Source organism: Cetorhinus maximus, chromosome 16, assembly GCF_964194155.1.
Source record: "Cetorhinus maximus chromosome 16, sCetMax3.hap1.1, whole genome shotgun sequence".
Taxonomy (NCBI): Eukaryota; Metazoa; Chordata; class Chondrichthyes; order Lamniformes; family Cetorhinidae; genus Cetorhinus; species Cetorhinus maximus.
Genome location: NC_135894.1, coordinates 40,652,949 through 40,680,762, shown reverse-complemented (window position 1 = coordinate 40,680,762; position 27,814 = coordinate 40,652,949). Strand labels below are relative to the sequence as shown.

Sequence of the window (27,814 nt, the reverse complement as noted above, 5' to 3'; positions counted from 1 at the left end):
AATGGGGCAGGATGATGTCATCCCATGTCATTTTATGCGTCGGCAAGCGGGCCCCGCCACCTGCTCGCCGATGGCAAAATTCAGCCCAGGGTTCCTGGTATCTATGAGCATTGTCTCTCTCCCTTGTCCCTAGTGTTGATGATCCACTTATCTCTTTATACAGTATCTGCTGGCTCTGAGTGATGCAGCATTGCCTCTTTGGTGACCACATTTAGAAAATACAATCCAGAATACAGCCCTTATACTCTCTTATGGTCAATTGATGCTTGAGCAGAGATCCTCCACTTCCAGAAGGTTGGTTTTCTGACAGTTAGGGGAAATGTGCTGACGATGGATACACTGACATATGAGAGCTGACATATCATATTCCACACTGCACTGACATCTCTCTATCGCCAACTTAAACATTCCCATTGGCACCAAACACAAGAATGAAAGTCTACTTACTTACTTCCCACACATTAATTAAAGAGAAAACTTCTGCCTAGCTGCATCTCAAGACGGTACTGCCCTTATACTATCCAATTTGGATCACAAATTGTTAACTTCCCAAAACATGTGAGCTATCTGGGATGTTGGTCAGGGCAAAGTGGTTGGCATAACACCATCCTCAGAATCCTTGGATAATGCATTGGTTTGAAATAATGGAGATCATCACTGCACCCCTTGACATTAGCAATATTAAAATTAACCATTCATGAAGCACAACAATGATTTTATGTAGGTGCCATGTTTTCTACACCAGGGCCAGGATTTTCCCCCCATCGGGGGCGAAGTTGAAAGGTAGGCGCGCACAGGCACGCTTCCAATCGGGAGCGTGGCACCATTTTACGTGGGCGGGCCAATTAAGGCCCGCCCAGTGTGACATCCGCTCAGAAGCGCTATGTGCTTCCTGTGCGGGCGGTGGGGGGGGGAATCCCAAAATCGAGAGTGAGCTCATTCGCACATGCGCACGAAGGAGTGCACTCATCTCCCTGAGGCTAAGTGCAGTCTCAGGTAGATCGGCGCTAAATGTAAAAAAGTTAAAAATAGAAAAATAAAATTTCCCTAACGTGTCCCCTCATGTGACACTGTCACATGAGTTGGGACATGTCCATAATTTTTACAAAAACTTTATTAAAATTTTTAAAAACCTACATGAAACCTCATCCCGTCCGTGAATGAGGTTTCATGCTTTTTCTAATTCTCGCTGGGGCTCCTGGCCTGTCCGCCAACCTTAAGGTTGGACGGGCAGGTCCACTAATTACTTGAATTACTCTGTCAATAGTCTCAATTGACCACTGACAGGTTGGCGGGCGCACAGCTGATTTTGCTGCGCCCCCGCCTACTGGAAAATTTAAATAGGGCACGGTGACGTCAGGGGTTCTGCCCGATGTCACCACATGTCATTTTATGTGTTGGCGAGCGGGCCCCGCTCACCTACGGGAAAATCCTGCCCCAGGAGGGGGAATGAAGTTCCTTATTTAAGATTTGATTGGAAGCTTAGTGAGGAGACAACCCTCAAAAGTGAGCAGGGGAAGGGCAGCTTTTAGCTTCCCCTGTGATGGAATAAATGCAGTATGCAGATTTTAGAAGCTGGAACAGTGTAATATTAATAAGGGTTTAGTTTTCTCTACAGTCAGAGGAAAGCTATGAAAGACTCAAAGCTGAGGCATCATCAGATGTGATTTGTGGTGGTAAAGGTTAGTGCCAGCTAGTTTCAGAGATTATTAGCTTTTGTAAGGTAAGTTTATCTCATTCACAGAGTTAGAATGGCACACTTTGATATCTTCCATGATGTGAAGTACAATAGGAAATAGATTGAATTTCACAGAAAACTGTTTTCTATTCAATAATATACTACAGGTTATATAATACAATTTGTTGGTTCATAATGCACCTTTCACTTAGTACGGTGTTGGTCAATCTGCCATTGGAAAGATTGGAGAGATATATATGGTGTTGCAGTAGCCAGTACACATAAGGGGTCTTACTGTTATGACCTCTGGATCACACAATTGGGATCATTTGTTGGACAGTAAAAGTATGTTCCTGCATGTGGGAGATATGGGGTCTTCTTAGGGTGAGGTGGGGAGGGGGTGGGCACAATGGGGGAAAAATTGGTGATGCTAAACCAGAGAGAATACTTTGTGCAGACCTGAAATTTCTAACAATTGCATCCAAATGCGAATAAAGTTGCTTAAATTTCCCCCAATAATGTGTTAAATGCACATCAATAATACTCGTGCTCTATAAGGTGAATAAGGTCAAACTTGTATCAATGGATAATTTTATTTGTCTAACCAGCAGAAAGAGTAAACTCAACCAGTCCATTTTACGTGATTTATGTGTAGACCTCAGAGGTGAAAGGACAACACTACCCAGTCCTTACATCCCTAATATCCAGGCAGAATACAAATCCAACTCATTAAAAAATTTCAAACTTAATATTGGCCTTAAAAAAGCAAAGCTGCTCCTATATACTCACAAGCATCTTTTGAAGCTGCTCCACTGTCTGGTTAGCTACACTGATGCCATTTATTTCTCTGATTTCATCACCAACATGGAGTGTTCCTACAAGTTTAAAAAGAGTCAGGTAAGAACTTAAGTTTCTTATTTAGACACAGGAAAATCTCATTTCCTTCTTCATAAATTAAACCCTTCCCTTTCCAGAAATGCATCTCATGAACACACACATAGGGCAGAATCTTCTGGCTGGCGTGCAGGTGGCAGAGCCCGCACGCCAGCGCTTAAAATGTCGCACGCTGACGTCGCACGAGCATCCCGACATCAGCACGCAGCATCACGATATTTCGGTCGGTGGGCGTGCTATGCAGCTGGATGCGTGCCCACCATTAATTAAAAGCTTCGTTAAGGCCCTTAACTTGCCAATCGTTGACAATTTTGAGGGGCCTGTGCGAACTTCGGCTCGGCGCACGGGCCCAATGGGCAGGCGGGTAGGTGATTTTTTTTTACAAACTTCATCCAGTGGTGGGATGAGGTTTGATAGCGGTTTTAAAAATGTCTAATAAAGTTTTTGTTTATTTCATTAACATGTCCCATCTCGTGTGACATTTTCACATGAGGTGGACATGTTAATGAATTTTTTATTGTTCTATTTTTTATATTTGCCAGCCTTTCAGCGATCTCCCTGAAGCATCGCTTTGCCTCATGTGCGGAATAGTGCACTCTGACAGTTGGGGAATCCCTCCCCTCTGCACAGGAAGTGCATAGCGTAGGGCCTTAATTGGCCTGCCTACTTAAAATGGTAGCGGGGCCAGTTTCGGCGGCGATCGGCTGCCCGCCTGCTGCCGAGCCGGTGGGGCCCGCCCGCCCATCAAGGGCAAAATTCTGCCCATAGTGTCTGTTTCAATAGTTTTCTTTAGTAACTTATTCCACTGTCCCACGTGTGAGAAAGTTTTCCCTGAGTTTTCTTTTTGCCTCATACTTCTTAATTCTTTGTAACTCTGTCCCTTGGAGGCATAGGGCAAAACATTGATGAAAAAATTATAGACCGAATATTACCCCCAGAAATATGAATACAACTTTAATTTATTGGAACGGTAATGGCTAAATTTGTGGATGCATATAGACTTTCTAATACTTACCTTGTCTATGGATCATTCCTCCATGCATTATCCTTGCTACGATACAGTGGTTCAACTCATTCATTTTTAAAGTGATCCCCTAGGTAAAGGAATATGGAGAAAATTAACATGGCACATATAAGCATTATTAATTAGAAATATAACAGCTGTATACAAAACAGTTTCAAAACTAAATATTTTGCCACATACAAACATTATGGGCAGAATTTTCTGCCTGTCGGGCGGGTGGGCCCAACCCAATCTCCGGCGGGCGGGGAGCCGATCCCCACCGGAGAAGCGGGCCGCACCGCCATTTTACGTAGGCGGGTCAATTAAGGCCCGCCCAGCATGACATCCGGCGGGAAGCACTATGCGCTTCCTGTGAGGGCGGGGTGGATTCCCCAAAAGCGAGAGTGCGCTCTTTCGCGCATGTGCACGAAAGAGCGCACATCTCCCTGAGGCAAAGTGCAGCCTCAGGGAGATCGCTTCCACTTTGAAAAAGATTAAAAATAGAAAAAAAAATTCCCTAACATGTCCCCCTCATGTAACAATGTCACATGAGATGGGACATGTTCATAATTTACACTATAACTTTATTAAACTTTTTAAAACCCTGCATGAAACCTCATCCCGCCAGTGGATGAGGTTTCATGTTTTTTCTATTTGCCGCTGGGGCTCCTGGCCTGCCTGCCAACCTTAAGGTTGGACGGGCAGGTCCTTTAATTGTTTAAATGATCCTGTCAATGGCCTCAATTGGCCATTGACAGGTCGGCGGGCCTGCAGCTGATTTTGCTGCGTCCCCGCCTTCCTGAAAATTTAAATGGGGTGGGATGACATCGGGGGTTCCGCCCGACGTCACCCCGTGTCATTTTACGCGTCGGCGAGTGGGCCCCGCCCCCTGCTCGCCGACAGCAAAATTCTGCCCTATATCTGTGATGCATTCTAAAGAACATTCTATAGTTGGCAGAAACAGTACCCACATTCTATGTATAGAGATATATCTCAAGGTAAAAATGGAGATAGATAGTGATAGAAAAAGATAGCTGATGATAATGAAGATTGATAATGGAACAAAGAAAGAATGAAAGAGTGAGGGAATGAGAGACGTGTCATGCTTGGTCAAGAGCTATGTGGTTCAGTGATTAGCTACAATGAGATGTCTGGGTTGATTTGCCATGCGACCTTACTTCCACCCTCTTTGTGGGAAGTACATAGTTTCTGCTTAGGGGTTCCCTAAAATGGCATAAGAGGAAATTGGGAGCTTGCTATCCATGGCAGAAACTTACATTCCATCACTGGAGTCAGACACTAAATATGACTGCATCTTTCAGGAATCAATATTCCTAAATTAGGGTCTGTCTTTCTTAACATAGAATATCCACTTTATGGTGTCCTTTACAATTAGAGTAGCAAACCGCAGACATATTTGTGCTACACCACACAAGATCCCATAAAAATAATTTGGAGGCAAACAGAGATTAGACCAATATTCAGAACTGAATTTATATTATGGGACTAAATATGTACACAATGGAAGATGGATATTTTGTTGATGTTGTTTACATTTTCTATCTTCTCATGTTATAAAACTGAAAAAGCGTAAATGCTTTTACTATAATTTGCATAACGCTATATAACAGAATCTACTATTAAGGAAATCTTAACAATGCACTTAGAAAAGCATAGCATGAATTGAACAACTTAACATGGTTTTACGAAAGGGAATGGCAAATTTATTAGAGTTTTTTGAGGATCTAACTAGTAGGGTAGATAAAAGGGAACAACAGATGTAGTATACTTGGATTTCCAGAAGGCATTTGATAAGGTGCCACACAAAAGATTAACACACAAGATAAGGACTCAAAGTTGGGGGAGCTATTAGCATGGATAGAGCATTGGTCAACAGACAGGAAGCAGAGAACAAGGAAAATGGGTAATTTTCAAGTTGGCAGGCTGTGACTAGAAGAGGGCTGCAAGGATCGGAGCTGAGGCCTCAGCTATTTACAATCTATATTAATAACTTGGATGAAGAGACAGAGATGAATGTATCTAAGTTTGCTGATGATACAAAATTAGTGGGAATGCAAGCCCTGAGGAGGATATAAAGAGGCTACAAAGAGATATCGACAGGTTAAGAGGGTGGGCAACTTTGGAGGCAAAGTATAATGTGGGCAAGTGTGAGGTTATACACTTTGGTCATCAGACTAGAAAAGCAGAATGCTTTTTTTTTTTAAAAAAGGCATGCAACTTATAAATGTTGATTTTCAGAGAGACTTGGATATACTAGTGCAAGGAATACCAGAGCTTAGCATGCAGATACGGCAAGCAATTCGGAAAGCAAATGTATGTTGGTCTTTATTGTAAGGGGAGTGGAGTACAAAAGTAAGGAGGTCTTGCTACAATTGTAGGTGACTTTGGTGAGACCACACCTGGAATACTGTGTACAATTTTGGTTCCCATCTTTAAAGAAGGGTACACTTGCATGGGAGAGATACAGCAAAGCTTTACTAGATTGGTCCCTGCGTTGAGAGGGTTGACCTATGACTAGAGGCCAAGTAAATTGGGTCTAAATTCTCTGGAGTTTAAAAGAATGAGAGGTGATCTCATTGGAACATTCAAGATTATGAAGGGGCTTGACAGCGTAGATACTGAGACGTTGTTCACCCTGGCTGGAGAATCTAGGACACATGGAAAGAGTCTCAGGATCAGGGGCCGGTTATAAAGGGCTGAGATGGGGAGAAATTTCTTCATTCAGGGGTTGTGAGTCTTTGGAATTCTCTACCCCATAGGGATGTGAATGCACCATCATTGAATATATTTAAGGCTGAGATAGATGAACTTTTGGTCTCTCAGTGAATCAAGGGACATGGGGAGCAGGTAGGAAAGTGGAATTGGAGCCCAAAGTTAGCCATGATCATACTGAATGGTGGAGCAGGCTCGTCAGGCCGCTTGGTCTTCTCCTGCTATTTCTTATGTTCTTATGTTCATATAATTATAAAGTAGTTGTATTTAATCTTAAATATTTGGAAGAACTAACTTATAAAGCATAATTTATATTACAATTTTCATTATTGATTTGGAAGTGGTAAGAAGCATATTGCTCTGAAATATGAAAATGCAAAAATGTTTAATTAAACTCATTTAAACCAATGAGTTTATTTAGCATAAGGATAAACAAAGTTTTGCAGGTGCATTACTTCATAATATATTATATAAATATCATGTTTGGAAGTAGTGTACAAGATAGAAAAAGCTTTTATATCATTCCGATAAACAACTTCCTTATAAGAGCTACACTAAATTCATTTGAACATTTTATATCAAAAATTTACAGACAATAGAATCCATTCAAAAATAATCTCTAAAATCAGTTTCCTTTGAAAACTAACCTTTTTGATCTGAAACCTGGTCAAAGCAGTGTACTTCCTGACAAAAATCACTTTGAAATCCCAAAACCAATCTTGGAATTTACAAAGAGAGAGGGAAACTAAATTTAAATGATAACTTTCAGCTGAAAGGTCATTTATCATTATGGTCAGCTGAGCAGTAGTACTGGAGTTGAAAACTTCACTTGACCCACCTGGGCTTTTGAATACTGTGCTGACTTCAATGTTGCGGATCACTATGGACAGGAAGTTCCAGTTGGAAGTATTTCCTGTGTTAGACAAAAGGTCCTGTTGCAACCATTTTTCTATAGAGTTTTATTGTTCAGTTTTAAAAAAAAATATAGTCTTGCATAAAAACCCTAATTTGGTCATCCTAGGTATATAACTGTCTTGTAGCAGAAATTTCAAGTCTAGGTTTGCATCACAAGGTGGCACTGGTGTCTTATTTTGTATAGTATTATATTTCATCTATAGGTGTAGTATACAGTGGTATTACAAATTATTATAATTATTTCACACATCTATATTCCAACGCATCTACTATGACTCCTTTCCACTTCAACCAGTTGGTGTATGAACAGAGGTAAACTGATATTCTTCCTTTCCATATCATTCTACTGTTCAGCAGTTCATTTGCAGTTACTGGTTACAAGTATTAGTTGTCAGGTTAATCATTTGCAAAACATCATAGCTGAACTGAATCCTGTCCACAGCCAAGATCCACACACACTTTTGCAGTGGAAACAGGAATCTTGGACAATTTTCACACTTGTGTAATCAAAAATATTTGGTGTTTCAAGTCAGCTATAAAATTGTGAAAATTTATTAATGATGTAATTCAAACAAATGCATTGCTGCAATTTAATGCTCTAAATATACTGTGTAGTAAAAACCAGTGGGCTTGGAAAAGGGTTAATTTATAACTTGATAAATAAATAAAGACAATGTGAACTCTTGCACAAAATTATTCTTACCAAAATATAATCTTCATTATATGCCTGAGTTAATGCCCACAACGAGTCAGTAGCAACAATGGGATTCTCACAGTGTTAAGAGTGGCTAATTTGTAAATTTGTGTTCTAAATCAACATAAAAAATGCATTTGTCTAGACTGTTCACATACAGTCTAGTTAATCTACATTGATCTTTATTCATTTCTCTTTCTTTATGATATTACGAGGTAGCAGTTACTACTTCTACTGAAAAGAAGTTCATCATCATTTAAAGTGCCCATACAAGAGAACAAAGAAAAAATGACTAATTTAGTTGCTTATTTTTACTGCTGTGGTGTCTCATGTGAACTAAATTACAGTTGTAATGATTAGATACCTCTGCTAACGCATATAGACAAAAATTTAGTAAAATTAATTAGAAAACTAGAGAGTGGCATTCTATATTACCATAGGTTCATCTGTGTTTTTCTGGAACTGGACCAGTCGAACACGTGTTACATTTTCCATGTCCATGTCTCCGTTTGCACTTTCTGGTGAGTCACCGTTCAAATAAGGAGAAGTTGGTGGTGGTGTAACTCTCAGTGCTTCATCACTGTATACCTCATGTGCCACGACATCATGAGTCTGCAGCAAGGCCTGGTTGTTTAAAACAAGATAAAACTGGAAAATTAAATTGAATAAAGAAACAAAATCTTTTGTTAATCATGATATTGTCCTTTTACCCTCTTCATTTCCCTCTTTTCTGTCCAATATATTTCCCTCCTTAATGTAGAGTGCTTTGAATCAACTCCCTGTCCACAAACAGCACTGGAGAAGTACAGGTAGTTCTTCCTCAAATCTAATTTCTTTATTGTTAAGGCATAGAAAAATATTGACAATCGTAATAACTCATTTATAGTAACAAATGAAAGTTACATCTGTTAAAAACTTTAATTCTTGTTTGCTGTTGCAAATAATCTGAATCAGGAACTCAGAATTGCCATTGGATCAATGAAGTCCACCAGAAGTGATGATTCAGATCTGAGACAATTCAGTGCCACATAACATCTGGCCAATATAAACAATCTTTGGAATTTTAATGCTGAGTTCCCAACACTGCAACAATATACACAGTCGCCATAAGAGTTTTGATTGTGATCTTGCTCTGCTTGCTGGCTGTATATAGTAATGAAGCTTTCAAACCTAAAACACTAGCTTTGTTACATCATAACTTATTAAAAGCACATTATAACTATTCTCAATAAACTGTACTTTTAAATTTAGAAAACTACCAAATCACCGAAATGATTCTGGCTTGAATGCTCAGGCACTAACAAAATAGATGCTTGAGTATTGCTGAATAAAGAGGTATGTTGAAGCTTTTCATCTTGCGCTCATCAGGACACTTAGCAAGAAAATCAATACAAGGGAAAACAACAATTTATACTTTTGGAGTAGAATGTGCTGCTTGGTTGGCAAGTGGACCCTGGTCAAGGCATTGCCATGAGGAATGAATCAGCGAATGGCTGTCACTTATTTCGTTTAGCTGAAACAGGCGCAAAGTGTGTACATTTTCTTTCTGTCTGCAAAGAACAGGACCCTGTGTATTAATATATGTAGCTTCCAGTACAGACAAATGCACCAAACTGCGAGCCCGACTGACAATCTTAAATTGGTTGTCAGCGTAATTCTTAGTACACTGAGGATTATTTACCAAACGTTGTCCAATTGCAGAATCACATCTAATGTTGGACATTGTGTTTTGAGTTTTGCAAGCACAGGCTGGTTGGGTACGGTCTGTACCTTGCCCATTGTGAACAGTGGCTGGGCAAGTGGCTAAATTAGATGCGGACTTGTTTCCAAGCTGGTATAAACGTGTGTTTACATGATAAGCCAAGGATGAATTGGTTGAATACTGACAAAATGCTACTGCATAAATTTCTAAGCATGTATTCCCAACTTCTAAGAGATTTTTGTCAGCTATTATTTGGTGACAGTGTCACAAAACTTTTGAAAAATAATGAGATATATATTCCTTTTATATTTAAGAAAGATAACCTTCTAATGGCAAGACAGAGGTTCAAAACCCCTGACCCCTAATTGAAGATATAGAGGTGGTACAATTTTTATTCTAACCTCCTTGCTTCTGAATTGATGCTTTGTGCAATGCTAACCAATGTATCTTTTACCGCTGTCATATCAGAAGTAGAAGGTATGGGAAGGTATGGGAAATGTGTGTAAAAAGGATATGATTGCTTTAAAGGCAGCATAGAATCTGAAGCTATATGACAATCTTAAAAAGTTATGATTTTTACTTGGCAGTTTTGATTTGTTTTTGCTACAGTTTTTCATTTTTATACTCTGGAGCTTGGCAATACTGTATGTTTCAAGCTTTTATAAAATTTGACTACTGACAAGTTTATAGATTTGTTTTATTTATCTCATTAATTCCATGTGATGTGTAAAATAGACGAGTGGCTAAAATCATAGAAGGAAAACTTGCAGTAGTCAGATTGTCTATCTGCGAGCAAAAGGCTATAAGCCCAATGCAATTCACCATGCAAGTTATGGTGGTTGATCGGATTACTGACAGTATATCAAGGAGCCAAGCCTGAAGATGGCTATGAGATATGATTAAAGAAAAGCTGCATTCTCTGCTTCGGCATCACAGCAAATCAATATAAAAATATAAAATCATTCTCTTATATTTTCAAACCTATGTACGCGTTCAGATTTTTTCACAAAAAATACATCAACAAAATTCTCTTTCTCAGAAGAGATCATAATCATAACAGACTTTTCAGGTACAACAGTGGTAAACATTCTCAGAGAGTAGTCACCTGACATGCACACCAGACTGCACCACCATGCAGTTCCCTTGCCAAACGCTTTCCAATATGCTGATTGTTCTTCCTCTACTCCACTAATAGACTAAAGTGAGATCATAGAAATTTCAAGATCAAATTAAGTGCTACTAGTAAATCATATTTCTTAGAGAAAACTGAATTTAAAACAAACCCAAATAGATAACTGAAAGAAAAACTTCCAGATTAGGATAGGGTTTCATTCCAAGCAGCATTCAGCAGTCTTAAGTTCCCATGTCCTATAATTTTAATGTAAGGAAAAAGGCATATATTTACAGGAACAGAAGACTGCTTAGAATCATACTGTAGGCCTTTCCGGTTTCAATTACAAATTTAAGCAGTGCACCAAACTGTTCTCGTCCACCTCAAAATGGCCAATAAATGATTGAGAACTGAACCATTTACATTAGAGCTAATATTGGTCTCCCTGTGTGAAACCACTTGGAGTTGGACAGAATGGGGCAATGGTTGCCTGCAGCAGTCAGTTGGGAACCATCCTCAATTAATGGGCCACCCATTTTTTACATGGAGGAGAGGGGTTGCCAGTGCAAAATATACATCCCATTGACAACTTACAGGTGAGAACTTCAGGCGTGTAGAAGTACTTTTTGTCACTGAAGCAGGGAAAAAACATTGTGGAACTGCAGGATGGTGCAAGGTGAAAGAGGAGTTCCAACAGAGCCCCAAGCTTTTGGAAAATAGGCACAGAAAAAGTTCATGACAGGTTGATGGAAATTAACGTGAGTTGGTGAATGGATATGACAAGAAGTGGCACAACGTGTGAATGCGAACAACGCTTTCTACATTACACCCAAGGAAGTACTGGGCTTAGCCATCTTCTCCATCTTGGGCAAACTGAGATCCCAAATGGATAGAGGCTTCACTTGAATCTGTGATTTCCTAGTGTCTGCACCTCTGCAAAACTGTAGCCTAGTAGCATATACTGTGGTGTTTATGCCTATGAAATATGTTGCTAGTTCTCATGATAGCATTTACAACCCATGCTTTAATTGCTTACCCTTACTCCATAAAGGAAGTTGGGTAGACTCCCCAACAGACAGCAAATTGCTGCAATCTGCACGTGGGCTCTCTGGGGTCACAGCCTGTAGTGATTACTGAACGCTTGCACCCTGTGAGCCACAACACATTATCCCCTCCTATGTTACTACCACTGCGGATCACTCAGAGTACGTACAGAACTAACCATGTGCACTACAGGGGCTTGAACAAGCATGAGAAGTAGTTTATAGGCAGCATTAAACCACAACATTATTTGAAATCTTTGTGAGCAAAGTGTTTCTGAAGTTGCTGATGATCTCGCAATGTTACATGGCAGGAATAGCAATATTGTTATTTTAGCAGATGCAGTTGATAGCAGGAATCAACTTGACTTCCTTCTTTTTACGTTTGATAGCCGTGTATAATACTTCTATGCTGCTCCCTTTTATTTCTTACTTCGCTATACTCTTTCCTCATTACTTTTACATCTGTCCTATTTTCATTTTGAATTTGCTTAAGTGCCTTCTTTTTGAAAAAAACTTTGCCTCTGTTTTATGCTGCCAATGTTTGAACGTCAAGTTAGTGACCCTTTCAGAGTTATTTTACACCCTTCATTTCACCTGCTCTTGACAGAGCTCCAGTGGCATGCCATTTCCCTGGGGTTTGAATATTGCAGGGATAAGAGTGACTGCCCTTGACATCAAGGCAGCATTTGACCGAGTGTGGCATCAAGGAGCCCTAGCAAAACTGGTGTCAATGGGAATCAGGGGGAAAAATCTCCACTGGTTAGAGTCATACCTAGCACAAAGGAAGATGGTTGCGCTCGCTGGTGGTCAATCATCGCAGTTCTAGGACATCACTGCAGGAGTTTCTCAGGGTGGTGTCCTACCATCTTCAGCTGCTTCATCAATGACCTTTCTTTCATCATAAGGTCAGAAGTAAGGATGTTCGCTGATGATTACACTGAAGCAGTCCATGTCCAAATGGATCAAGACCTGGACAATATCCAGGCTTGAGCTGGATACTGCAAGTAACATTCTTGCCACACAAGTGCCAGGCAATGACCATCTCCAATGACAGAGAATTTAATCATTGTCCCTTGACATTCAATGGCATTACTATCGCTGAATCCCCCATTATCAACATCCTGGGGGTTTCCATAGACCAGAAACTGAACTGGAATAGCCACATAAATACTGTGGCTACAAGAGCAGGTCAGAGGCTAGGAATCTTGTGGTGAGTAACTCACCTCCTGACTCCCCACAGCCTGTCCACCAACTATAAGGCACAAGTCAGGAATGTGATGGAATACTCTCCACTCCTCTGCCTGGAGGAGTACAGCTCCAACAACAATTAAGAAGTTTGACACCATCCAGGACAAAGCAGCCCACTTCATTGGCATCCCATCCACAAACATTCACGCCCTCCAACAGCAACGCACAGTGGCAGCACTGTGCACTGCAAGAACTACGTAAGCCTCCTTAGGCAGCACCCTCCAAACCCACGACCATTTCCATCTAGAAGGACAAGGAGAGCAGACACATGGGAACACCACCACCATGGAAGTTCCCTTCCAAACCACTCACCACCTTGACTTGGAAATAAATCGCTGTTCCTTCACTGTCGCTGGGTCAAAATTCTGGAACTCCCTCCCTAACAGCACTGTGGGTATGCCTACACCACATAGACAAGGCAGCAGCTCACCATCACTTTCTCCAGGGCAATTAGGGATGGGCACTAAATGCTTGCCAGCGACGCCCACATCCCATGAACATATAAAACAAAAACCTCTGATGCTGCAAGCTTGGGATACAATCCATTTGAAAAGTTTAGTGTCTTTGGTATCCCTCTGTCTCAATGGAATAGGATTAATAATTTAATACGGCAGGAGCCTTCATTGTGGTCTCTGGAAATTTACCTGCTATTAATGTTAGAATTACTGGCCTATAATTACCTGGTTTATTTCCTTCACTCTTATTGAGCAGAAATAATCACTGGTAACCTTCCAGTCCACTGGCACAACTTCCATACTGAAGAATGTGAGAATGATTGTGGTCAGTAATGTCACCGCTAACTTTTTTTCATTGTGTACAGCCTGTTCATTTGAATGCGAGGTAGCTTTGAATTCTTTTGCGTGGCTGTGCACTCATAGGCTGAGATTTTTAAATTAGTTGAGACGGAGATCGGAGGCGGATGGGTGAGCAATTTCATGATACTGGCCTCCAGGCCAATTCCTTGCCATGATCCTGACCCTGAGCCATCTGCCAAGAAGCAGAGGACAGCTGATTAAGGCTAATTATTGCTAATTGCCTTTTTCCCTGCTGATTGGGACAATATCCAGGCTTGTACTGCTAAATGGAAAGTAACATTTGCACTACACAAGTGCCAGATAATGACCACCTCCAACAAGTGGGAATAATGTTCAATGGCATTATCTTTGCTAAATCACCCACTATCAACATTTATGGGGTTACCATTGACCAGGACTTAACTGGACCAGCCATATAAATAGTGTGGCTATAACAGCAGGTCAGAGGCTGGGATTTCTGTGGCAAGTACAGTAAGTCCTCAGTTAAAGTTGTGGTTGCATTCCTGAAAATGGCAACTTTAAGTGAATCATAGGTTCCCATAGGAAACCTGCAAGAGCAGGTTCCTTCAGACATTTCACGCCCAGAAAAAAACAATGCACAAGTTGAAATACTGTACCATACAAGTATTCGGTACTCTAGCTTGGAAAATAAAATACATCACTAAATGTAAAAGAAATACAATATATAATACAATTAAGTCATGTACAAAAATTACAGTACTTACTTTACAGTACTGTTAGATTGAACAGACTCCACCTGGTGGTAGAAGTTGGTTGGTGCAGGGAGCAGCTGAAGTCCCAGAACTACCCACACTGACCAACATCTGCTACTAGATGGTGCAAGTTCAGAAGCAAAGCCAGAAGCCAAGCCAGCAGAGTAGCCCAAAGTCGGGAGCCACTGAAGAACAGACCCTGAGGACTAAGGTAAATACAGAGGCTGAGAGTCGGCAAGACTGGGAGTGGGCAAGGGCAGGAGGAAGAAGGTGGAAGCACGCCAGGAAAAATCATGTGATCAAACAGGCCACAGAAGAGGAAGTCTGTGGCAAACGATATTAAGGTGAAACTGGCAACGTTAAACAGATATACTAACACTAGTAACAACGTTAAAATGAAACAACATTTAGTGAGTTTTGCGTTAAGTGGAGACTTACTGTAACTGACCTCCTGACTTTCCAAAACCTGTCCACCATCTACAAGGCACAAGTCAGGAGTGTGGTGGAATACTCCCCACTTGCCTAGATGAATGCGGCTCAAACAACACACATGAAGTTCAACATCATTCAGGACAAAGCAGCCTGCTTCACTGGCGCCCCATCCAGCACCTTCAACATTCGTTCCCTTTACCACAACGTAGTTGCAATTCATACTATCCACAAGATGCACTGCAGCAATTAGCCAAGGCTCCTTTGACCACATCTTCAAAACCCACAACCTCTACCACAGAGAAGCACAAGGTGACTTCCACTGCAAATTCCCCTCAAAGCCACACAATATCCTGACTTGGAAATTATCACTGTGACTTCATCACCGTTGGTTCAAAATCCTGGAATTCCTTTCCGACCAGCACTCTGGGAGTACCCTCACCACAGACTGCAGTGGTTCATATGAAGGTGGCTCACCATCACCTTTTCAAAAACAATTAGGAATGTGGATTAAATGCTGGACTTGCCAATGGTACACATATCACATGAATGAATAAAAAAAATACATTTGTTAGCCTATCTATAACACTCCATTGTGAGCATGTCCTGTAGGCTCAAACAACCCTTCAGCACATAAACTGCAGCCAGACAGAAAATTCATTTAAGAGATTTAAGAGAAAGTAGCTATCAATTAGTATTTAGACCAAAAGACCATAAGACATAGGAGCAGAAATTAGGCCATTCGGCCCATCGAGTCTGCTCCACCATTCAATCATGGCTGATAAATTTTTCAACCCCATTCTCCTGCCTTCTCCCCGTAACCTCTGATCCCCATACCAATCAAGAACCTATCCAACTCGGTCTTAAATACACTCAATGACCTGGCCTCCACAGCCTTCTGTGGCAATGAATTCCATAGATTCACCACTCTGGCTAAAGAAGTTTCTCCTCATCTCTGTTCTAAAAGGTCTTCCCTTTACTCTGAGGCTGTGCCCTCGGGTCCTAGTCTTTCCTACTAATGGAAACATCTTCCCCACGTCCACTCTATCCAGGCCTTTCAGTATTCCGTAAGTTTCAATCAGATCCCCCCCATATCCTTCTAAACTCCATCAAGTATAGACCCAGAGTCCTCAAACGTTCCTCATATATTAAGCCTTTCATTCCTGGGATCGTTCTCGTGAACTTCCTCTGGACCCTCTCCAGGGCCAGCACATCCTTCCTGAGATATGGGGCCCAAAATTGCTCACAATATTCTAAATGAGGTCTGACCAAAGCCTTATAAAGCCTCAGCAGCACATCCCTGCTTTTATATTCTAGTCCTCTCGAAATAAATGCCAACATTGCATTTGCCTTCCTAACTACCGACTCAACCTGCAAGTTAACCTTAAGAGAATCCTGGACTAGGACTCCCAAGTCCCTTTGCACTCCAGATTTCTGAATTCTCTCCCCATTTAGAAAATAGTCTATGCCTCTATTCTTCCTACCAAAGTGCATGACCTCACACTTCCCCACGTTATTTTCTATCTGCCACTTCTTTGCCCATTCTCCTAACCTGTCTAAATCCTTCTGCAGCCTCCCCACCTCCTCAATACTACCTGTCCCTCCACCTATCTTTGTATCATCTGCAAACTTAGCCAGGATGCCCTCAGTTCCTTCATCTAGATCATTAATGTATAAAGTGAAAAGTTGTGGTCCCAACACTGACCTCTGCGGAACTCCACTAGTCACCGGCCACCATCCTGAGAAGGACCCCCTTATCCCCACTCTCTGCCTCCTGCCAGACAGCCAATCTTCTATCCATGCTAGTACCTTGACTCTAACACCATGGGCTCTTATCTTACTGAGCAGCCTCCTGTGCGGCACCTTGTCAAAGGCCTTCTGGAAGTCCAAGTAGATAACATCCATTGGCTCTCCTTTGTCTAACCTACTTGTTACCTCCTCAAAGAATTCTAACAGATTTGTCAGGCATGACCTCCCCTTGATGAAACCATGCTGACTTTGCCCTATTTTATCATGCACTTCCAAGTATTCTGAAATCTCATCCTTAATAATGGACTCTAAAATCTTACCAACGACCGAGGTCAGGCTAATCGGCCTGTAATTTCCTGTCTTTTGCCTCACTCCCTTCTTAAACAGGGGGGTTATATTAGCGATTTTCCAGTCCTCTGGGACTCTCCCTGACTCCAGTGATTCCTGAAAGATCACCACTAACGCCTCCACTATCTCTTCAGCTATCTCCTTCAGAACTCTGGGGTGTAATCCATCTGGCCCACGTGAATTATCCACCTTCAGACCTTTCAGTTTTCCTAGCACCTTCTCCTTGGTAATGGCCACCATACTCACCTCTGCCCCCCCGACTCTCTTGAACTTTGGGGATGTTACTCATGTCTTCCACCGTGAAGACTGACACAAAGTACCTATTCAGTTCCTCCTCCATTTCTTTGTTCCCCACTACTACTTCTCCAGCGTCATTTTCCAGCGGCCCAATGTCCACTTTTGCCTCTCTCTTACCCTTTATATATCTAAAAAAACTCTTGCAATCTTCTTTTATATTACTGGCTAGTTTACCCTCATATTTAATCTTCTCCCTCCTTATTTCTTTTTTAATTGTCCTCTGTTGGTCTTTGTAGGCTTCCCAATCCCCTGGTTTCCCACTGCTCTTTGCCACATTGTATGCTTTCTCTTTAGCTTTTATGCTGTCCCTGACTTCCCTTGTCAGACATGGTTGCCTCGTCCTCCCTTTAGTATGCTTCTTCTTCCTAGGGATGAATTTTTGCTGTGTCTCCCAAATTACTCCTAGAAACTCCTGCCATTGCTGTTCCACTGTCTTTCCTGCTAGGCTCATCTCCCAGTCAATTCTGGCCAGCTCCTCCCTCATGCCTCTGTAGTTGCCTTTATTCAACTGTAATGCCGTTACATCTGATTCCAGCTTTTTCCTCTCAAATTGCAGGGTAAATTCTATCATATTATGGTCACTTCCTCCTAAGGGTTCCTTCACCTTAAGCTCCCTTATCAAATCTGCCTCATTACACATCACTAAATCTAGAATTGCCTGTCCCCTAGTGGGCTCCACCACAAGCTGCTCCAAAAAGCCATCTCGTAGACATTCTACAAATTCCTTTTCTTGGGACCCACTACCAACCTGATTTTCCCAGTCTACTTGCATATTTATAATGCCATTATACATTAAGTTATTCAGGTGACAAGTTAATGCTCAAAAGAAGAGCATTTTCAGATATAAAGACACACTGATGGTTTCCAGGACAAACTTCAATCCTTTACCAGTCAATTCTTACTTTGCTGCACGAGTCAGAACACCACAAAATTAATTCAACAAATGCTGTTAACACTGTTAATGAATCCATGCATTAAAGATTTTCCATGTACAATGTTAATCCTGCTCCCTGGTGAAACCTACTAGTAGGTGGAAAATTTTGAACCACTTCTCCCAGACAAAATTTGTCCTCTATATGGAGTTTCAGTGTAAATATCTGTGAAGACTGGAAAACAGATTTTCCTTTTGAGGCCCCAACACTTTATCTTATTGCTTTTCGGAGGGACATGTCCATAAAATATTAACCTGTGGTTGGGTCATTCTGCAGATTGGGGCAGTGAAGCATCATATGCAGTAGATGCTTACTCCATTTCACACTTTGATAAGTTTCTGATCTCAGTGACAGTTCTCTGTGGAGAGGGTGATTCCAATAGAAACCAGGGAGGATAAAAATCAACAAGGAAGTCTATATCGGACCAGTGACCTCTGCAAAGAAAAGCACTAACAGTGGCTGGCTGTACAACTCTCTTGAAATCAAAGTGGGGGGCAGGGGAAAGAGTCTTGGATGGGGGGATGAGAATAATTGAAAACAATGACAGTTCCAGATTTACTTAAATTAAAGCTTATCCTTCTTAAATGGGCAGGAAAGTCTAAGAAAGGTGATTTTTATTCAAAGTGCTCATTATATTTGGAAGAATTTAGATTTACTTGATTTAATAGAACACTGACTTTGGTAGTGGGAGAGATATGTTACGGATAGGAGGTGGGTTAATTTAAACAGCCCTGATTTCTCCTCTCACTGTCCATCCATAAACAGAAAGGTGTTTTGATTTGCTTTCCCCAGGCGGTGGCGTGTTTCCCAATGCCTCAGTTTTGGTGTGATCCAATTTTCTATAAATAACCCCACAGCAAACTTAAGATAGGATGAACTCAGAAGACTAGTTTATTTGCACACACTCAAATATGGGTGGAGGGTGACAATGTTACCTCCTTTTTACTCTCACAGTAGAAGAGGAATAGAGAAAGAAAGATTTACAGGGCAAAGGCCACAGAGAAAAGAATTGTTTCATGTGAGCACAGAATCAAAGCCCACTGGTGTTTTCTTTTAATTCATTCATTGCTGGCTAGGCCGGCATTTATTACCCATCCCTAGTTGCCCTTGAGAAGGTGGTGGTGAGCTACCTTCTTGAACCGCTGCAGTTCATTTGGTGTAGGTACATCCACAGTGCTGTTAGGAAGGGAGTTCCAGGATTTTGACCCAGTGACAGTGAAGGAACAGTGATATATTTCCAAGCCAGGATGGCGAGTGGCTTCAAGGGGAACTTGCAGGTGATGGTGTTCCCATCTGTCTGCTGCCCTTGTCCTTCTAGATGGTAGTGGTCGTGGGTTTGGAAGGTTCTGTCTATGGAGCCTTGGTGAATTCTTACAGTGCATCTTGTACGTGGTACACACTGCTGCTACTGTGGGTCGGTGGTGGAGGGAGGGAACATTTGTGGATGTGGTGCCAATCAAGCGGGCTGCTTTGTCCTGGATGGTGTCAAACTTCTTGAAGTTGTGGAAGCTGCATTCATCCAGGCAAGTAGGGAGCATTCCATCACACTCCTGCCTTGCAGATGATGGACAGGCTTTGGGGAGTCAGGAGGTGAGTTACACGCCACAGGAATCATAGCCTCTGACCTGCTCTTGTAGCCACAGTATTTAAATGGCTAGTCCAGTTCCTGTTTCTGGTCAATGGTAACCCCCAGGATGTTGATACTGGGGATTCAGTGAAGGTAATGCCATTGAACGTCAAGGGGCGATGGTTAGATTCTCTCTTGTTGGAGATGGTCATTGCCTGGCACTTGTGTGGCGCGAAAGTTACTTGCCACTTGTCAGCCCAAGCCTGGATATTGTCCAGGTCTTGCTGCAATTGGGCATGGGCTGCTTTACAGAGGTCAGCAGCCTGAACTGATGCTGGATAATTCACTTTTCCAGTAGAGCTGACTTCCACAATGAGATAGGCACGCAGTGATGAATCAGTCTTGTAGGCAGGGGTACAAAAAGATCTAGTAGAGACAGTGTAGTTGCGGCCAGGTATTCAGCTGGACAGAGTCCCTTCTCTGTGCTGCTGCTAGGTAGGTGGAAAAATGGGAGACTGAGCTTTGCACTTCAACAAAGCAATATGGTTTCATCAGCTACGGGGTCATGTCCCATGATTCCCACCTCTCCACTCTGGCTTTGACAAAGGGTGTGAATCCCTTTGTCTGGGTCCCTGAGATTGTTAATGTTCCAACCATTAAGTCTTAAAGAGAGGTTATGGGGTTCTATGTCGTAGCAGACGAATTGGCTCCTATTGGCCAGACCTGGCTTATGAAGTGTGGATGGCCTTTGTATAGTTCGTCTTGAATTTGGTCTCTGCAGCCCACATGAGGTCGTTATGTTCTCCGCAGAGATGATGAGGAATAAGCTTCTTCGAACCTGCCAGTTGGCTTTTTTTGTTCAGGGTCACAGACGGACATAGCTTCAGCTATTCTTAAAGTCTTTGTCCAGTTTTTAAAACTTTAGAAATTAGCCATGAGGAAATCAGTATCTAGTGTGAAGTCTTAGACCATTGACAGAGACCCCAAGTTGGATCTCTCTTGCTGCTAAGCCTTAAATGGGTGTGTTCCCTTGCATCGCAATGGCATCAAGAAACAGCAAGTTCAAACAGGCCTGGGAGCTGTTATGTCCTAAAGATTTCTTGGTTTCCAGTGTAGTTTCCTAACAGCTCTGGAATAGTTTTTAAGCTTGTTAAAATCATACCACCACACTTCACCTACAAAAGAGCTTCAGAATGTTCTTCAGAGCGGTTTAACACGAGTAAGCAGATTCCATGCAGACAACAAAACTGACTTCTTTTGGGGGAAAAAGAAAATCAAAATTTAACTAAATAAGTTTTCTTCTACAACATGGAGGAGAATAATGAATAAATAGAAGAGTTTCTGGGCATTCCTTTGCCTCTTAACCATAGTGCTTTATTATTAAAAAAAAACAAGCACTCACTACTTTACCAGATTGCCAGTGAGTATTGTCACTTAAGTTACTTAAACTAGATAGTATTCAGTGACAATCTTACCTCTTTATTTTGAAGTGTGATAAACAGAACAGAGTAATGCACTTACCATAAAATGTGGCCGTGTTAGGATACACTTCAATTCCTTTGCATCATTGTTTTCTGGATAGCATGAAATCTCTTCCAACACCTGCAAGATCCAACAAATTCTTAGCAAGCCTCTGCATGTGGGGAAATTGCAAAATTAAATCATACCACAAACTGAAGTTGAAAACTAGTTTGGGGGAATAGAAGGCACACAGATATTTTCTTTTTGTTTAAGATAGCTTTAAACAAAGCTATCTTATGGTGAGTGAATCTTATATGACTTAGCTGGATTTTCCTTCATGACACTGCTGCAAAGCAGGTGTAAGCTTTGCAGGAAAATGAAGCTGTGATACCCATTGCTGCCTTACCAACCTGACTTTGATTTTCTTTCCTCTGCCCCTGCTGGCTGTCCTTTCCCTGCACACTGCCTAAGTTTGTGATGGGTTTTCCTGCTGTGCACTATTTCTGCCCTCTGGGACTAGTTGCTGGAAGATAGTGGTAGGCCATAAAGTTAATTTTTAATTAATCTTTTTTGCCCTTTTAGTTCCCCAGGCAACTGTTCTGGTGCTGCAATGAAAGTCCCATTGCAGCACTGCCAGGATAGCCATCATTCACAATGGCGAGGATTTACAAGAGTAAATCATGGCTGTAAGTTGATACCTGATGCATCAGTTATGTATGGGATGGCAAAACACAGCCAAAGAGATGATTTTCTTAAGGGCTGTAGCTTCAAAGTTGTCAGTGCCCTGTGGCAATTATTGTCCCTGAGGTAAGGGTGTAAGATATTTTCTGACCTCCCACATGGGGTCAGCAAAGCAATTTTTCATCAGCAAAGATAATTAAATAGGTTTCCAATTTCATTGAAGAAGTTACAGTAGCCAGATAGTAACCTGCAAATCAGGAATCTAAAATTGCTCATACAAAACTGGGCTGTTTCTTTGTTATTTTAGTGGAATCCATATAAACAAAATGGATTCCACAGTTTTGGCATGTATTGCAGAACTGTTTTTGGCTGTGCATTGAGAGTCGATTTTGAGAGCACATTCCTTCAAAATTTTCTCTGCTCTTATATGGGTCAGAGTGGAGCATGAGCAAGGAGCAGCAACAGCTAAAAATGTAAACAGGGTTTCTGGGGTAAGAGTTAACATTGTGTTATTCGTACTACTACACTACTGTTAGAATCTATTGCTTTTCTTTAATAGGTGATGGGCATTAATTATCCCAAATGAATATAATAAAAAGGTACAGCTGGAACACTTTGGGTGGAAGTTAGTAGCACTGAGGAGTTGTCTTGGAAATAAACCAGCTTTAACCAAGAGACCTGCCTGGATTAATTCTTCCACCACAACCTCTTATTGTGGGTAACACAACATGCTACTTCAAGTGTTTAGAGTAACAGGGCTTCAATTAAGCTTTTACAAGGTCACTGTTTTGTCTGAAAAGTTTGGTGACCTTGTTTTTCATCAATTTATTTTGTATACCAGCTATAGATTTTATAATATTATGACTTATATAAAAGAAACAGATATTGTATACTTTAATTACCCTTGGATATGTTGCCCTGGTGAGTATTCTGCAGGTGCACATGTGGAAATGAGTTTTGGCAGGCAATTGCTGTAGGTAACAGAGCCAAGCTGAATGGTGTTTCCAAATGATAACACATGCACATTCCCAATACTACAGGGTAGCAATTAACAACTATTCTGGCTGGATTTTTTCTCTCCCTAAGCTAGGGCACTGAGACTAATTGTACTGACCCCATCATGGTCCTGTTTGAAATCAGCCTCCCCATCAGTCATTAACAAATGTATTTTTTCTAAAGTTATTTGAAGATATGTAGTATACTACATGTATATAAGCATAACTTTCAAACTAATTACTTTGTTTTGTTCCTTCATCCTTAAAGGACAAGGTTTCTGGGCCTATAAGATGGCCAATTTTGGTAGGAGATATATGCTACCATACCCTGGGCATTGGATATGACTGTTTGGAGAGACACCTGCAGCAAAAAACATGAGCTAATTCAAGGTCATAGTATATAGCAGATTCTACAAAAGTTACCTGTGGAGTATACACTAATTATTTATGGTTCAATAATGACTCCAACTTACACCAGGCTAACCATAGGACTATTGATCAGGTATTGGCCCTCACCAAAATTTCAAGTTCAGATGACAATAGTATAACAAGCATTATCTATTATGACAAGAGCCAACTGGCTCAGAATGACCAAGATATGAATACCAATTTAATGCACAAACAGTTACAGCATAACTAAAACAATGTGCAACTTGCCTCTTTGGCTCTCTGGACAGCATCACTTGGTGGATTCCTAATCTGTGGTGATGACTTTGTGTTGATCTTGTCGTACAACTAGCAGAGGAAAATAAAAAAGCAAAATACAAAATAGGTATGAACAGAACGTTGTTTTTGCTTCCCTTTACAAAAATTGCTTAGTTATAAATTACAACCCTCTCTCTGCAGCACAATATATTATACCATTTTTGACCAGGGAAAATTCTTAGTTCACTTTAAGAAATTGCTCTGTGAAATGAGGTTATATTTGCACTGAACTGATGCCTTTATTGTGCAGTTTTCAGAATATCTAGTTCATAATTCATATATTTTAGAATATAACTTTTAGTTTTATGGATGAAATGGGGGTAACTGGTAAAAGTAACCTGATGTAAATGTGATTCAAACAAGCTTGTAGTCTATTACAATTAAAAGGTTAATAGCTAGGAAGGTGAGATCATTAACGGTAGGTGGGCTTACTTAGCTAAAGAACTAGAGACAAGAAGTTTGCAGTTGTTCCAGTAAAGGGCAAATTATTTGCATGGTTTTCCAGAATTAAGGAAACCTTTTGGAATTAAGGTAGTTAACTTGCATTTTGACCTGAGAACCAAGGCAGTTAACCTTGTTACAATTGGAGTTCTGGAAGTAATGAGCTTGGTTGCAGCTTGAAACCAAAGCAGCGGGCTATTGGTAACCATGGATGTTTGCTGATGTTTTACTCCCACTACACAGGAGTCACAGGGAAGCCCATGCTGGAGCTGTAGAATCCAAAGTTGAGGTTGGAAGGAAATTGAAGGGTTGCATAGCTGAAGGCCAACAGAAGGATCCTGATGAAATTTTGTACCTTGGAGAATAGCTGGAACACTGAAGAGAATCAATGAATTCTGGAGAGTGGTGATGAATATTGAATTCAACAACTTTAGATCTTAAACTCCCCCTCCCCCCATCCCCACCCCGTTTCTTTCCCCCCCCCTCCCCCCGCTTTTTTTTCAATAATTTATATAGATTCTTCTTTCCCCACCTATTTCCATTATTTTTAAATCTAAAACTAAAACCTTGTTAGCCTTTACACCCCACCCCCACTAGGGCTGTACTTTGAATATCCTGTCCTCCATTCTTAATTAGCACTTTTCTCAGACAAAACACCTCTTTGACCCTTTTGTCTGTGACATCTTTTGATTATCTGCTCATCTCCACAATCACCACACCCTCAATGTCTCTCTCTCTCCCCCCCCCACCACCTTAAACCAATTTATATTTCTACCTTCTTCTAACTATGCTTCAGTTCTGCCGAAGGGCCATGAAGGCTCGAAACGTTAACTGATTTCTTCTCTGCCGATGCTGCCAGACCTGCTGAGTTTTTCCAGGTAATTATATCTTTTTGAGTTGGTCCCAGGAAAAGTGATTGAACATTTAAAATTTTGTAACATGAGGAACTCTTGAGGAAAGTAGATTAAGTTCATAGCATAAGTCTTTATAAAATATAATGTTAAGTCTGTGGTGCATGTTTATTTAATTTCTATATCAATTTTTTTCTTAAATGTGAAATCTTGTGGCTTAGTTCTGTTGGTTAATTGCTGGGTTTTGGGATTGATTAAAATGCTAATGGTTGTTAACAGGACTGTAACAGCAGGAATTATAGGTTCTCTCCATGTGATTCTTTAAATAGCTGCTACAAGTGGAAACAGATGGATTTATTCCCACATTTCAAGGAATTAACACTTTTATAAACAGCTGCATAATTTTAAATCAAACCTCTAAGTATATGCAATGATACAAAACCACCACACATATAGGTTATGTTTTACTATTTTATATTTTTAAGGTAATTGATAAAAGAAGCAAAAGTGATATGAGAATTCTTTTTTCCACAAAGCGAGTGGTTAGGGTCTGCAATGCAATGCCTGAGTGTATTGGAAGCTGGTTCAATCAAGGCATTCACAGGGAATTAGATGATTGTTTCTTTTCAAACAATATGCAGGACTGGGGGAGAAGGCAGGAGAATGACACTAAGTAAAATGATCATTTGGAGAGCCAGTGCTGACACGATGAGCTGAATGGCTGCCTTCTGCACTGTAACAATTCTGTGATTCTGATTCTTTCTGAAACCAGCACTGTGTTGACATTAGATAGAAGGCAATGAATGATATATAATATATGGTATGAATCATATAATACTCACTGACATGAGAGTCTTTTAAAACTGACTTTCTTTGCTATATAATTTAAAACCTATTTTTGTTGCTTGAAAACATCAATGAGTTTTGACTGATACTTTCCTACTACTAGGACGTCCACCTTCAAATGAATGCACTAGTGACCACAATTACATTATACACCAGCAACTCCTCTATCAATAGGAAACTACATCATACTACAATGCTGGCAGAACTGGATCATTCAATTGCACCAGCCATTAACAGCAGAGGTGGAATAATGTACAGTGCTATGGAGCAGAGAACTTCCCTACAGGGAAGGAAAATTAGCATGCATATAAATAGGTCAGGCATTCAGTTCAGAGTGAAGTAGGTGGAGAGGAACTGGTGTCAAATATCTCAAACAGGTCCTGAGTATAATTGTGGACTGGACTCTGGGGCAAAAGATCAGTCTTGAATAACAGAAAACACATTGAACTAATCTGTTTTACTGCAGTACAAGTGAGATTCAGTGGGCTCCAGAAAAATTAACCATGGCTGGATCTCAAGGCCTTCAGTGTTTGACATCGTTTTGTGGTTTTCTTTCAAAACTACACATTTTATGTAACCTTTCATTATCCACTCCTATGAATCATGTTTTGGTCTGGAACTATTTTAAAATCTTTTTCAAAGAACTGAAAATGATTTTTTAAATGTCAAACTTCGGACATTACTACTTGGCATGATGTAATAGGACTCAATTTGCATAAATGTACTGGGCTCCCTTCTGACTTGGGTGGGATTCATCATAAGCCTGAAAATTAGGCATTTTAAAAATCAGTACAGAGTGGGTATTTCACCCACTGCATATCCTTTTCCAGATTAAGGGAACTCCCCTCCCAATACCTTCAATATTTCAATGCACTAAGCAAATCATGAAAGCTGGACTTAAATGTACATTATTCTGCAGGAGTAAAACAGTATTTCAAAAAATTATAGTAATTACAATTTCACCACAAGGGCTAGATAAATAAACGAAACTGAGAATGAATGTAATAAACTTAGTTGAGATCTGGATTTCCGCTTCAACTAACTGTTAAAACATCACTAGCCATTTTACAATGACTTTATAAGTCTGCGGGGACAAAGTGTAATGCTGGCCTGCAAGCTTCAAAACTAAGTATCTCTGCTGCTTTTAAGTACAGGATAATTTAAGGGGTAGAATTTTGCTCATGCCCAAATCTCATTCAGTATTGATTACAATCATCAAATTTTCATATGAAGTTTTGTTTTAAAAGAAAAAGACCTTGAAATTACATTGGGTGATTATTGGTGGTTAAACACTTGCTGCACGTGTTGTGCAGCAACTCTAATGTTGGTTATTATATTGCAGGTGTTATTTTAAATTGATTATGTCTTCGAAATAGGAATTGCAATAAACTAATATCCAACTAGTGCAATTTCAAGGCATTTTTCTTTCAACTTGAAATTCAGATCAAAAATAGATTCTTCATTTAATCAGTGCTGAAAATCTATGGGGGGAAAATTTGGTTGTAGGCTGTTTTGGGATGTATAACCAAAGGAGCACAGGCAGGTATGGACAGAATTAAATTCCAGGTGAGCATGGGGGAGGGGGAAACAACAGGGATGCTGTTAAGCCCAAAGATACACCCAATGTGATAAGTGGACTCATCAATGTGGTTGACTCTTAAATGCCCTCTGAAATGGTCTAGCAAGCCACTTAGATGACTAAAACATCAAATAGGAATGAAAACTGACAGACCACCTGGCATCAACCTAGGCACCAGAAACAACAATGGCAAACTCAGCCCTGTCGACCCTGCAAAGTCCTCCTTACTAATGCCTAGGTGTTTGTGCCAAAATTTGAAGAGCTGTCTTAGATTAGTCAAGTAACAGCCTGACAGCCATACTCACGGAATCATACGTTATAATGTCCCAGACACCAACATCTCTGGGTATGCCCTGTCCCACTGGCAGGACAGACCCAGCAGAG

The 27,814-nt window shown here is 40.8% G+C and overlaps 1 protein-coding gene across 7 annotated transcripts in view; it reads right to left on the bottom strand.

Annotated features, from left to right (window-relative positions):
* Positions 1-27,814, bottom strand: part of caska (calcium/calmodulin-dependent serine protein kinase a) — a 515,992-nt gene that overhangs the window by 61,406 nt on the left and 426,772 nt on the right. For all 7 annotated transcript variants that reach the window (XM_078559724.1, XM_078559725.1, XM_078559726.1 and 4 more), the window contains 5 exons: positions 23,666-23,743; positions 21,393-21,473; positions 8,353-8,541; positions 3,588-3,666; positions 2,468-2,553 (listed from right to left, as the gene is read on the bottom strand). In XM_078559724.1, coding sequence (XP_078415850.1) covers positions 2,468-2,553; positions 3,588-3,666; positions 8,353-8,541; positions 21,393-21,473; positions 23,666-23,743 — 513 coding nt within the window. The remainder of the gene's footprint in view (positions 1-2,467; positions 2,554-3,587; positions 3,667-8,352; positions 8,542-21,392; positions 21,474-23,665; positions 23,744-27,814) is intronic.